The 14,295-nt window shown below is 41.0% G+C and overlaps 1 protein-coding gene across 1 annotated transcript in view; it reads left to right on the top strand.

The window, feature by feature from the left end:
* LOC115158132 (ankyrin repeat domain-containing protein 13C) overlaps positions 1-14,295 on the top strand; it is a 92,461-nt gene that overhangs the window by 12,067 nt on the left and 66,099 nt on the right. The window contains exon 2 of the mRNA XM_029706706.1: positions 1,939-1,980. Within this exon, the coding sequence (XP_029562566.1) occupies positions 1,939-1,980 (42 nt within the window). The remainder of the gene's footprint in view (positions 1-1,938; positions 1,981-14,295) is intronic.

Raw genomic sequence — 14,295 nt, 5'->3', positions numbered from 1 at the left:
GACATCTACTTTGTGCATGACACAAGTCATTTTTCCAACAATTGTTTACAGACAGATTATTTTACTTATAATTCACTGTATCGCAATTCCAGTGGGTCAGAAGTTTACATACACTAAGTTAACTGTGCCTTTAAACAGCTTGGAAAATTCCAGAAAATGATGTCATGGCTTTAGAAGCTTCTGATAGGCTAATTGACATCATTTGAGTCAATTGGAGGTGTACCTGTGAAATCAAATCAATCCCAGAACAACAGCAAAGAACCTTGTGAAGATGCTGGAGGAAACAGGTACAAAAGTATGTATATCCACAGTAAAACGAGTCCTATATCGACATAACCTGAAAGGCCGCTCAGCAAGGAAGAAGCCACTGCTCCAAAACCGCCATAAAAAAGCTAGACTATGATTTGCAACTGCACATAGGGACACAGATCGTACTTTTTGGAGAAATGTCCTCTGGTCTGATGAAACAAAAATAGAACTGTTTGGCCATAATGACCATTGTTATGTTTGGAGGAAAAAGGGGGAGGCTTGCAAGCCGAAGAACACCATCCCAACCGTGAAGCAAAGGGGTGGCAGCATCATGTTGTGGGGGTGCTTTGCTGCAGGAGGGACTGGTGCACTTCACAAAATAGATGGCATCATGAGAAAGTAAAATTATGTGGATAAATTGATATATCAGTCAAGAAGTTAAAGCTTGGTTGCAAATGGGTCTTCCAAATGGACAATGACCCCAAGCATATTTCCAAAGTCGTAGCAAAATGGCTTAAGGACAACAAAGTCAAGGTATTGGAGTGGCCATCACAAAGCCCTGACCTCAATCCTATAGAAATGTTGTGGGCAGAACTGAAAACACGTGTGCGAGCAAGGAGGCCTACAAACCTGACTCAGTTACATCTGCTCTGTCAGGAGGAATGGGCCAAAATTCACCCAACTTATTGTGGGAAGCTTGTGGAAGGCTACCTGAAACGTTTGACCCAAGTTGAACAATTTAAAGGCCATATACTACTACCATATACTAATTGAGTGTATGTAAACTTCTGACCCACTGGGAATGTGATGAAAGAAATATAAAAATATGAAATATGAAATAAATAAATAATTCTCTCAACTATTATTCTGACATTTCACATTCTTAAAATAAAGTGGTGATCTTAACTGACCTAAGACAGGGAATTTTTACTAGGATTAAAGGTCAGGAATTGTGAAAAACTGAGTTTAAATGTATTTGGCTAAGGTGTATGTAAACTTCTGACTTCAACTGTAGTAGGCTTAGGGTAAGGGTAGCCTATGGGGGGCTTGATTTAAAAAAAAAATGAAATGTAAAACAAACCATTGTTACAGGAAAATAACTTCTAAATACGAGGTTCACTGATATACACCGAGGTTATCATCTCTCGTTTCATGATGTGCATGGACATGTAGCCTACATCACAGAGGGGGTTTTATGCACGTCCAAAGCATGGCTAAAATAATGTAGGCCTGCCTACAATACATAGATAAAAATGGGATGTCACATCTTGTCCCATGCACATATCGGCAGTGTGCACCACCGCTATATAGGCTGCATTTCCGCTGTCAAAATTCATGCCATAACCAACTGCCTTACTGCTAAAACCAGCTTTTGGTTGGTCTTAAATATCCCTACCAGCACTGCCTGAAATTAGCACTTTGGATAATGTTTTTAAACACACCTCAATTATTTCCACCCCTCCCATCTGAACACAAGCGTGCTGATGTTAGACAGGTAAATTGCCGAACATGGCGTTAGTGCTGGAAAATGCCAGTGTGCCAGTTTTTACATGACGAAATTGCAAGCTAACGTGCGTATGACACTAGCGCTTCTTTAATGGCAGCCAGAAATAGAGCCATCAGAGTGTTTGTATGTTGGCCTAACTGTAATGCACAGTCTAAACTCTGTATTGTATTTATCCTCTTCAGGAAACACACCCCTACACCTCGCTGTCATGATGGGTCACAAAGGTGAGTAGTGCACTGAGTTCATTAGGGTGTTTGTGTGTCTGTGTGTGTGTGTGTGTCTCTGTGTGTGTGTGTGTGTGTGTGTCTCTCTGTGTGTGTGTGTCTCTGTGTATGTGTGTGGGTGTGGGTGTGTGTTTCTGAGGGTGTTTGTGTGTGTGTGTGTGCGTGTGTGTGTGTGTGTGTGTGTGTGTGTGTGTGTGTGTCTCTGTTTGTGTGTGTGTTGTGTCTGGCATGTGTGTGCCTGGTATGTCCATATGCGGAGGGTAAAGTGCCAGACTTTTGTCACAGATCACAGTTCTCTGAGGCAAACTCTAAAAGGCAGGATGCTCAACAGGTTGATCTTTTGGATTTATAACTGACCAAAATAAGTTTGCACTGGCAACCCCTTTTAATGGACTTGCCTTCAGACTAAAACCTCTAGAGTGGACTCCCGTGCTAGAACGGACTGTCACGAGAGTAGTGAAGATTGCATAACTAGCCTACTATTGAATCTAAGGCTGCACAAAACAGAGACTCTCCATTGCCGCTTGTCTATGATTGAGATGGGTAAATGTGGCACATTTGGCACACACATACCCTGACAGATGGAACTTGGCAGTGATGATGATTAGCTGTACAAATGACTAGAGATTTGTTTCTCCTAAATGTAGTCTGCTATGACTGTTTCAGATCCTTCATGTTAGTGATCATCTCTCTGGATCAAGGGATTTTGTTCAAAGTCAGACTGTTCAAAAGGTAGCTAGTCTCATCCAATGATTTATACAGTATATACACGTCATTGGCCTCATCCCAGAAATATCTAGGCAGAGACCATACCCTGTCTCATCAGTTCTGGCATGTTGCATATTACGGAAGTTACATATTTTTTATTTATTTACACAGTGGGATAATATATAGCCTATGTGGGTAGTTTGACACAAATAACTATCCCCACAACTGCTAGAAGGCTTTGTGGAATCCATTAGTACATCTATATTATTGTGTTGAGTTATATTGGCTCGACCGGAAACATACTTCTGAGTAAAATATTAATGGAATACCCCTTTACTAGATGCCTACATGCAATTTCACTGGGAGACTAAAGTACATGCTATTGAAAGATTCATGCGTTTTTGCAGGGGACTTTCAGTGCACGATCTAGGCTTATGTATTTTGATTTATATATTTTTTTATTTCACCTTTATTTAACCAGGTAGGCTAGTTGAGAACAAGTTCTCATTTACAACTGCGACCTGGCCAAGATAAAGCAAAGCAGTTTGACACATACAACAATACAGAGTTACACATGGAATAAACAAACATACAGTCAATAATACAGTAGAAAGAAATCTATATACAGTGTGTGCAAATGAGGTAAGATAAGGGAGGTAAGGCAATAAATAGGCCATGGTGGCAAAGTAATTACAATATACCAATTAAACACTGGAGTGATTGATGTGCAGAAGATGAATGCGCAAGTAGAGATACTGGGGTGCAAAGGAGCAAGATCAATAAATAAATACAGTATGGGGATGAGGTAGTTGGATGGGCTATATTACAAATGGGCAGGTGCAGGTGCATTACAGGTGCAGTGATCTGCTCTGACAGCTGGTGCTTAAAGCTAGTGAGGGAGATATGAGTCTCCAGCTTCAGTGATTTTTGCAGTTCGTTCCAGTCATTGGCAGCAGAGAACTGGAAGGAAAGGCGGCCAAACATGGAAATGGCTTTGGGGTGACTAGTGAGATATACCTGCTGGAGTGCATGCTACGGGTGGGTGCTGCTATGGTGACCAGTGAGCTGAGATAAGGCGGGGCTTTACCTAGCAGAGACTTGTCGATGACCTGGAGCCAGTGGTTTTGGCGACGAGTCTGAAGCGAGGGCCAGCCAACGAGAGCATACAGGTCGCAATGGTGGGTAGTATATGGGGCTTTGTTGACAAAACGGATGGCACTGTGATAGACTGCATCCAATTTGTTGAGTAGAGTGTTGGAGGCTATTTTGTAAATGACATAGCCGAAGTCGAGGATCGGTAGGATGGTCAGTTTTACGAGGGTGTTTGGCAGCATGAGTGAAGGATGCTTTGTTGCGAAATTGGAAGCGATTCTAGATTTAATTTTGGATTGGAGATGCTTAAAGTGAGTCTGGAAGGAGAGTTTACAGTCTAACCAGACACCTAGGTATTTGTAGTTGTCCACATAATCTAAGTCAGAACCGTCCAGAGCAGTGATGCTGGTCGGGCAGGCAGGTGCTGGCAGCGATCGGTTGAAGAGCATGCATTTAGTTTTACTTGCATTTAAGAGCAGTTGGAGGCAACGGAAGGAGAGTTGTATGGCATTGAAGCTCGTCTGGAGGTTAGTTAACACAGTGTCCAAAGAGGGGCCAGAAGTATACAGAATGGTGTCGTCTGCGTTGAGGTGGATCAGAGAATCACCAGCAGCAAGAGTGACATCATTGATGTATACAGAGAAGAGAGTCGACCCGAGAATTGAACCCTGTGGCACCCCCATAGAGACTGCCAGAGGTCCAGACAACAGGCCCTCCTATTTGACTACTCTCTCAGAGAAGTAGTTGGTGAACCATGCGAGGCAGTCATTTGAGAAACCAAGGCTGTTTAGTCTGCCGATAAGAATGTGGTGATTGACAGAGTCGAAGCCTTGGCCAGGTGGATGAATACAGCTGCACAGTAATGTCTCTTATCGATGGCGATTATGATATCGTTTAGGACCTTGAGCATGGCTGAGGTGCACCCATGACCAGCTCTGAAACCAGATAGCATAGCGGAGAAGGTACGGTGGGATTCGAAATGGTCGGTAATCTGTTTGTTAACTTTGCTTTTGAAGGGTAGGATAGATATAGGTCTGTAGCAGTTTGGGTCTAGTGTGTCTCCCCCTTTGAAGAGGGGGATGATCGCGGCAGCTTTCCAATCTTTGGGAATCTCAGAGGTTGAACAGGCTAGTAATAGGGTTTGCAACAATTTCGGCAGATAATTTTAGAAAGAGAGGGTCCAGATTGTCTAGCCCGGCTGATATGTAGGTGTCCAGATTTTGCAGCTCTTTCAGAACATCAGCTATCTGGACTTGGGTGAAGGACAAATGGGGAGGCTTGGGCGAGTTGCTGTGGGGGGTGCCAGGCAGTTGACCAGGGTAGGGGTAACCAGGTGGAAAGCATGGCCAGCCGTAGAAAATTGCTTATTGAAATTAAAGGGCAGAAGGCGAGACCCAAATGCAGACACAGGAGGCAGATGGTTGAGCTCCGATATTTATAATACCAAAAGGGGTAGGCAAAAGGCAGGTCGGGGACAGGCGAGAGTTCATAAACCAGGTCAGAGTCCAAACAGTACAAGGCAGGCTCGAGGTCAGAACAGGCAGAGTGGACAGGCAAGGGTCAAAACCAGGAGAGCTAGGAAAAAACAGAGACTGGGAAAAATAGGACCTAGGAGAAACACTGGTTGACTTGGCAAAGCAGGATGAACTGGCACAGAGAGACATAAAACACCAGGATAAATACACCGGGGACTAATGGGGAAAACAGGAGACACCTGGAGGTGGGTGGAGACAATCACAAAGACAGGTGAAACAGATCAGGCCATGATATTATGTTCCTTGTTCACTGCTTTGTGTTTGTCAGATCTAAACACAACTGGATTGAATTTACATGGAAATCTCATTCCCACTAGAGTATACAGTGCCTTCAGAAAGTATTCACACACTTTGACTTTTTCCACATTTTGTTGTGTTACAAAGTGTGATTAAAATTGATTTCATTGTCATTTTTTGTCAACAATCAACACAAAACACTCTATGATAATGAATGAAAAATAAATCACAAATAAATATTTATATTAGATAAGTATTCAACCCGATGATGATAGAATCAGCTATGAGTCTTTCTGGGTAAAAGGCTTTGCATGGTCAATCTGACATCTGCAGTGGCCAAAATGCTAGCTGAGATCTACCGCACAGATCCATTTTTTTTATTTACTTAAAAAAAAATTACCAATTAAAAACAGTTCTGTAGCAATGAGGTTTGTGCAGTAGGCTATAGGCCAAATACATTATCACAGCATATTGGATATGCTTGAATTACCCTGCCAATGTTGTTCCTCTCAGACCATTTTGAAATATATATTTCTTAATTAGGTATATTTTAAAAAACACATTTTTAATTTAACCAGGCAAGTCAGTTAAGAACAAATTCTTATTTACAATGATGGCCTACCAGGGAACAGTGGGTTAACTGCCTTGTTCAGGGGGAGAACGACAGATTTTTACCTTGTCAGCTCGGGGAATCGATCCTTTCGTTTACTGGCTCAATGCTCTAACCCCTAGGCTACCTGCCGCCCCAGTATATGACCACAATGGTAATACATTATTTGTTGTATTACTTGAGGCACAGCTGCGTGAGCAGAATTATGATTTTCTTTTTTTTTACTGGACTGATGGCCTGCATCTGATGGTCAGTCTGAGGGGAGGGAGGGTGCAACGGTGAGGCTGACACCGTCCCTCCGCTCTCCCTCCCTCCCTCACTCCGCTGAGAAAATGGGACACGGTCTTCCAGCTGATGGAGAAACTCAAGTCGCACTGCGTTATTTCTGCCTCATACACCAATTCATATTGTTACTCCTATGACCAGAGAAAGTGAAATATTCCTTGATATTAAAAGGATCCATGCTGCAAATAATAACAACGCAAGCTTATCGGAAAACTTTGCTATACTCATTAATTGCAGCTGCAGTGCTGGCCGTAGGGAGAATGTGCATTTTATGGCTTATAGAAGTGTTGAATACAAAGTGTTGACAGTGCTGAATAACAACTTAAACATGAACTTACTCATAAAAACAGCAGCTCTTTGTTCTAATTTTTGAGTCTCTCTCTAGTCATGTTTTTAAAAGTTTTTAAATCTCACAGTATCAACTTTGCTTTGAGTTCGAGGTTTCTTTTTACAGTCTATGACTTGAGGAAACTGTGCAGACACGGTGATCTGAGCTATCTGATTGGCCAGCGGTAGGCCTATAGGTGCACTTAAATTGCTCTCTGGGCTCTGCCGGATAGGCGGAGTTCTACCTTCAGACACATGAAATGGTTCAAAATGGGAACACGTTGCCTTCCCGGCGCTGGGACGGCTGAATCAAGAGCCAACAGCATGAAATTAATACAAAAAATAGTAACGCAAGATTTTATCGTTGGGTTTTTAACAAAAATGTTGGGTGATCGACTAGGAATGCCTTGGTGATCAACCAGTCGATCATGATCGACCAGTTGGTGACCACTGCCCTACAGCATTTACTGCGATGTGACTTCCGCAGACACAAGGACATTCATACTTCTTGCGCTTCGCGGGGCAGAGGTATAGTGAAGGAAGCAACAGTTGAAGTCAGAAGTTTACATCCACTTAAGTTGGAGTCATTAAAAATAGTTTTGCAACTACTCCACAAATTTCTTGTTAACAAACTATAGTTTTGGCAAGTCGACTAGGACATCTACTTTGTGCATGACACAAGTAATTTTTCAAATAATTGTTTACAGACAGATTATTTAACTTATAATTCACTGTATCGCAATTCCAGTGGGTCAGAAGTTTACATACACTAAGTTGATTGTGCCTTTAAACAGCCTGGAAAATTCCAGAAAATGATATTGTGGCTTTAGAAGCTTCTGATAGGCTAATTGACATAATTTGAGTCAATTGGAGGTGTACCTGTGGATATATTTCAAGGCCGACCTTCAAACTCAGTGCCTCTTTGCTTGACATCATGGGAAAATCTAAAGAAATCAGCCAAGACCTCAGAAACAAAATTGCAGTCCTGCACAAGTCTGGTTCATCCTTGGGAGCAATTTCCAAATGCCTGAAGGTACCACGTTCATCTGTACAAACAATATTACGCAAGTATAAACACCATGGGACCACGCAGCCGTTGTACCGCTCAGGAAGGAGACGCGTTCTGTCTCCTAGAGATGAACGTACTTTGGTGCGAAAAGTGCAAATCAATCCCAGAACAACAGCAAAGGACCTTGTGAAGATGCTGGAGGAAATGGGTTCAAAAGTATCTATATCCACAGTAAAACGAGTCCTATATCAACATAACCTAAAAGGCCGCTCAGCAAGGAAGAAGCCACTGCTCCAAAACCGCCATAAAAAAGCCAGACTACGGTTTGCAACTGCACATGGGGACAAACATTGTACTTTTTGGAGAAATGTCCTCTGGTCTGATGAAACAAAAATAGAACTGTTTGGCCATAATGACCATTGTTATGTTTGGAGGAAAAAGGGGGACGCTTGCAAGCCGAAGAACACCATCCCAACCGTGAAGCAAGGGGGTGGCAGCATCATGTTGTGGGGGTGCTTTGCTGCAGGAGGGACTGGTGCACTTCACAAAATAGATGGCATCATGAGGCAGGAAAACTATGTGCATATATTGAAGCAACATCTCAAGACATCAGTCAGGAAGTTAAAGCTTGGTCGCAAATGGGTCTTCCAAATGGACAATGACCCCAAGCATACTTAAAATGTGGTGGCAAAATGGCTTAAGGACAACAAAGTCAAGGTATTGGAGTGGCCATCACAAAGCCCTGACCTCAATCCTATAGAAATGTTGTGGGCAGAACTGAAAAAGCTTGTGTGAGCAAGGAGGTCTATAAACCTGACTCAGTTACACCAGCTCTGTCAGGAGGAATGAGCCAAAATGTACCCAACTTATTGTGGGAAGCTTGTGGAAGGCTACCCGAAACGTTTGACCCAAGTTAAACTATTTAGAGGCAATGCTACCAAATACGAATGGAGTGTATGTAAACTTCTGACCCACTGGGAATGTGATGAAAGAAATAAAAGCTGAAATAAATAATTCTCTCAACTATTATTCTGACATTTCACATTCTTAAAATAAAGTGGTGATCCTAACTGACCTAAGACAGGGATTTTTTACTAGGATTAAAGGTCAGGAATTGTGAAAAACTGAGTTTAAATGTATTTGGCTAAGGTGTATGTAAACTTCCCACTTCAACTGTATATGGCGCTCTCCCAATTGTTAAAAAACTTGAGAGGCACACAGCAATGCGGGCGGAGCATGATTTGGCCTTTGCGTGCCTCCGGGGCCTCCGCAATTGCGTCACACCCTCTATACAGAGCCTCCAGACAGTCTTTCCAGAATAAGCATAAATAGGCTATAAGTCTCTAAGAATATTCCACACCTGGATTGTGCAACATTTACCCATTATTCTTTTCAAAATTCTTCAAGCTCTGTGAAATTAGTTGTTGATCATTGCTAGACAACATTTTTCAGTGTTGCCATAGATTTTCAGGCAGATTTAAGTAGAAAATTAGGACCATTCACTGTCTTCTAGGTAAGCAAGTCCAGTGTAGATTTGGGCTTGTCTTTTAGGTTATTGTCCTGCTGAAAGGTGAGTTCATCTCCCAGTGTCTGTTGGAAAGCAGACTGAACCAGGTTTTCCCCTAGGATTTTGCCTGTGCTTAGCTCCATTCCATTTATTTTTTTATCCAGATAATATCCCCTGTCCTTAACAATTATAAGCATATCCATAACATGATGCAGCCACCACTAGGCTTGAAAATATGGAGAGTGGTACTTAGTAATGTGTTGTATTGGATTTGCCCCCAACATAACACTTTGTATTCAGGACAAAAAGTGAATTGCTTTGCCAATTTTTTTTAGGTTTACTTTAGGGCCTTGTTGCAAACAGGATGCATGTTTTGGAATACAATGTATTGATCCATCCTCAGTTTTCGCCTATCACAGCCATTAAACTCTGTAACTGTTTTAAGGTCACCAATGGCAACATGGGGAAATCCTTGAGCGGTTTCGTTCCTCTCCGGCAACTGAGTTAGAAAGGATGCTTTTATCTTTGTAGTGACTGGGTGTATTGATTCACCATCCAAAGTGTAATTAATAACGTCACCATGCTCAAAGGGATATGTATTTGTATTTTTACTGATCTTCCTCTAAGTACTACCCTTCTTTGCAAGGTATTGGAAAAACTCCCTGGTCTTTGTGGTTGAATCTGTGTTTGAAATTCACTGCTTGACTCAAGGACCTTAAATATAATTGTATGTGTGGGGTACAGAGATGAGCTAGACAGTAAAAAATCATGTTGAACACTATTATTGCACACAGATCCATGCAACTTATTATATGACTTGTTAAGCAAATGTCTACTCCTGAACTTATTTAGGCTTGCCATAACAAAGGGGATGAATACTCATTGACTCAAGACATGTCAGCTTTTCATTTTTTATTAATTTCCACTTTTACATTATGGGGTATTGTGTGTAGGCCAGTGACAGAAAATCTAAATTTAATCCATTTTAAATTCAGACTAACACAACAAAATGTGTAAAAAGTCAAGGGGAGTGAATACTTTCTGAAGTCACATTAGATATTGCTTAGTGCTTTCTAGCCAACTAAGTGTGTATAGTGTTTGAATTGATTGTTGTAATGAGCCTAGCCCTAGCTAATGACACTACCCTATTCTCTGGAGATTCCTCCGGAGATTCCCTGGCTAGACAGGCGATAGCAACAACATCTCATGTTGTGGGTGTGGTCCTCCTATTGGGATTTCTGTTTTGGAAGGAGACACTGCACTGCTTTGTGTGTATGTGTGTAATGTGTGATTGCCCCTGTAGCATACAGTGAGGGATGTGTCTTGTTTGTGATTAGGTGCTGGATACTGACACTAATACACACACTCTACACACACGTATATATATATGGATTTGGTTTTGTAGATATGTTGTAGTAGTGTGTAATAATGTGTAATGTTTTAGCTGAATGTAAATTGCCTTCATATTGCTGGACCCCAGGAAGAATAGCTGCTGCCTTTATAGCAGCTAATGAGGAATGGGCATTTCCATGTAAAGGACCCATGAACACCAACATGTGAAGTTCATAGGAGCATGTCAAATTTGGTGTGAAATGAAAGCTAAGAGTCTATATTTTTGCTGTTGAAATGAAGGCATATACATTTTTCAACCATTTCTTTGCATGCTTTGATTTCTGGTCAAACAGATGTAAAAAGTATTAAAAGGAATTAGAAATACATCAAAACACAATCATTTTGAAGTAAAGACCAATGCCAACTAATATTACAACTTATATTTAATTTTGAAGAAATTATTTTCCTTGTGGAAGTTTAAGAAACATTGCCCTGTGGATCGAAATGAATTATATTACCAAATACCCACATATATTTAAGATATTATGAAAGTTCACAGAAGTAACAAGTCAAATCAAATGAAATGTATTTATAAAGCCCTCTTACATCAGCTGATATCTCAAAGTGCTGTACCCAAACCCAGCCTAAAACCCCAAACAGCAAGCAATGCAGGTGTAGAAGCACGGTGGCTAGGAAAAACTCCATAGAAAGTAAAGGCAGACCTACCAATTAGTTATATTATTTTGACTGATATCTATTTGGTTTATGAATTAATGATTAAAACCAAATTGGTAATAGAATTTCAGAAAAATCTGTAACGGAATTACTGCAATTTAATTGGCTACAATGAGAAATCATAGTAGTCACAAACCACAGTTGGGTCACCTGCTACAGTCCTCCCTTCCACTGGCATCGTCCACTGGCATGTTCCACTGGCATACTGTTATTTTTCTTTTTGTCATCTGGTGGTCAAAGCAAGTGTGAAAACAGTCTGGACAACCCCCCCCCTCTGTCTCCCTCTGTCTCCCTCTCTCTCTCTCTCTGCCCCTCTCTCTGTCTCTGCCTCTCCTGTCCCTGCCTCTTTCCCTCCCTCTCTCTTTCTCTCTCTCTCTCTGTCTTTGCCTCTCTCCCTCCCTCTCTCAATTCAATTCAAGGCATGGGAAACATATGTTAACATTGCCAAAGCAAGTGAAGTAGATAGTAAACAAAAGTGAAATAAACAATAGAAATGAACAGTAAACATTACACTCACAAAAGAATAAAGACATTTCAAATGTCATATTATGTCTGTATACAGTGTTGTAACGATGTGCAAATAGTTAAAGTACAAAAGGAAAAATAAATAAACATAAATATGGGTTGTATTTACAATGGTGTTTGTTCACTGGTTGCCCTTTTCTTGTGGCAATGTGTCACTAATATGGTCATATATTTGGTAGGAGGTTAGGAAGTGCAGCTCAGTTTCCACCTCATTTTGTCTCTCTCTCGCTCTCTCTCTGCCTCTCTCTCTGCCCCTCTCTCTTCTCTTCTGTGGTCAGTCCACCCTGACCTTGATTTCAACGTCCATAGATGTTGATTTTTGGTCCGGAATAGGGCTGTGGCGGTCACAAAATATCGTCAGCCGGTGATTGTCAAGCAAACAACTGTCGGTCTCACAGTAATTGACCGTTAATTAACATAAACACATTTAGCATCTCCTGGCTTCCCCACATAGCCTACAAGCCATTGATGCAGACCTTTAGAACATCTACATTTGATAAAGTCTAATAAATCCATTTAATATAGCCTACACCTTCACAATAAATCCGTTATTTATTTTAGACGGGTCTAAAGAAGCATGAAATGAAGAAAATGTAGTCTATTTCTGTCACGACTCCCGCCGAAGTCGGCCCCTCTCCTTGTTCGGGCGGCGTTCCGCGGTCGACGTCACCGGCTTACTAGTTGCCACCGATCGATGTTTCACTGTTCGTTTGGTTTTGTCTTTATTGTGTACACCTGTTTTTGATTTTCCCTAATTATGTTCATTATTTAAACCTCTGCATTTCCTGTTTGTCTTGTCGGTGATTGTTTCCTGTTTTGTATGGTCGGAGGTGTTTCTCCGCAATATGTATTTTCCTAGGAGAAGATTTATTGATTTTTTCAAGTAAACACGTTTGTTTACATTGATCCCTGTGTCCTGCACCTGACTCCTCTACTTCTCCTAAAGATAATCATTACAATTTCAGAATAACAGAATAGTATAATCTGAGTTTTCCTTATGTTAGGGCCAGATCTGGCTATGCCAAATGGCTGTGGGCTACACTAGTTCATTTAGCAGACCAGATTTGCTTAGAATTCCATTGCATTATTTTATAGAATGAATAATACAATTGAACAAAGCTGAATAAATTAGAAAGGTTATTTTCTCCTAACGATTTTGCTTAATTTTGAGATATTAATGTTATTTTAGTTGTTCTACAAACGTTGGGCTATATGTTTGGATTTTAATACATTGTAAGGCTACAAGATGCAATTCTAATGATAATTTGAAAAACATTGCTTGAAAAGGCATGAGCTCTGCTTTGTTTTTTGTGTAGGTTGTACACACTACATCAGTCACTCATTCACAATTTGACAAGCACTTGATAATGCCTAGAATTTGACGCCGGCATCCCCTTTGTGTGGCCGTAATGCACCCTAAAAAAAGTCCAGGCCTTTTGCGGCCAGTGGCCGTTGTGCCCTTCTCCCTGAGTGCTGTGCACTCCATCACGTGATTGGGTCTTTCTCACAGGCTACAAGTGAAGACCGACACATCGGGGACTCAACTGCGTGCGCCCTTATCCAATTCCGAGGTGCATATTGAAGATATTAGAAGAACTGTTCACATTTACTTTTTGTCAGCCAAAAGAGATGAGTAGGCCTAACAAACAGCAAAAGCACTAGCCTATGTCATACTGTCCCCCATAGTACAAAAGTCGACCTATTCTGTGCGATAAATAAATATTCCAAACATAGTCTTGGACAGTTTTGGGATGCGATAGATCCCAAATTAATACAACCACCAGCATCAAAAAAATGTTTTTATGCAATGTGGCTGACGCAACAGATCAGAACGTTTAGCTTAAAATGTTAATAAACTATTAGGCTATTTTTTCACATTATAAGCGCAGCAATGCGCACATGATAGTAGGCCATAAGCGTGAATGTTCCATTAGCGGAAAACACCATTATCCTAAGTGACCGCAATTGCAATTATGCATGTAATGCTTTTATTATAAAGATGCATTTTATGGCGAAAATTATCTTCCCCAAACTTGAAACTCATGCGCTGCTTATGTATGCCAGTTAGTCTCTACACCCCTTGTAAAGCGGATTAATGTGCTTAATTTTAAGAAGTCATATGGCCACTTTAGTTGTGATACAAACCTTATTAAAGCATACAGGCCTTTGGACTAGGCTACATGAGGTTTGCGACTATGATTACAAAAAGTCGGGGGGGGGGGGGGAGGAATAAGGCATCTTTTCTAATGCTGGGCATCATTCACAAGTGATAATATATAATTCACAAGTGATAGGCTAATATTGTCCCCCATCAGACTATTCTTGATTGAGTCTTGTCTTTACATATACTAAATAATATATGTGTGAAATTTGTTTTGATTTAGAATGGACCATTATCATGCACCTTTATCGA

This window comes from Salmo trutta, chromosome 22 (genome assembly GCF_901001165.1).
Source record: "Salmo trutta chromosome 22, fSalTru1.1, whole genome shotgun sequence".
Classification (NCBI taxonomy): domain Eukaryota; kingdom Metazoa; phylum Chordata; class Actinopteri; order Salmoniformes; family Salmonidae; genus Salmo; species Salmo trutta.
This window is presented reverse-complemented; position numbering and strand designations above follow the sequence as displayed.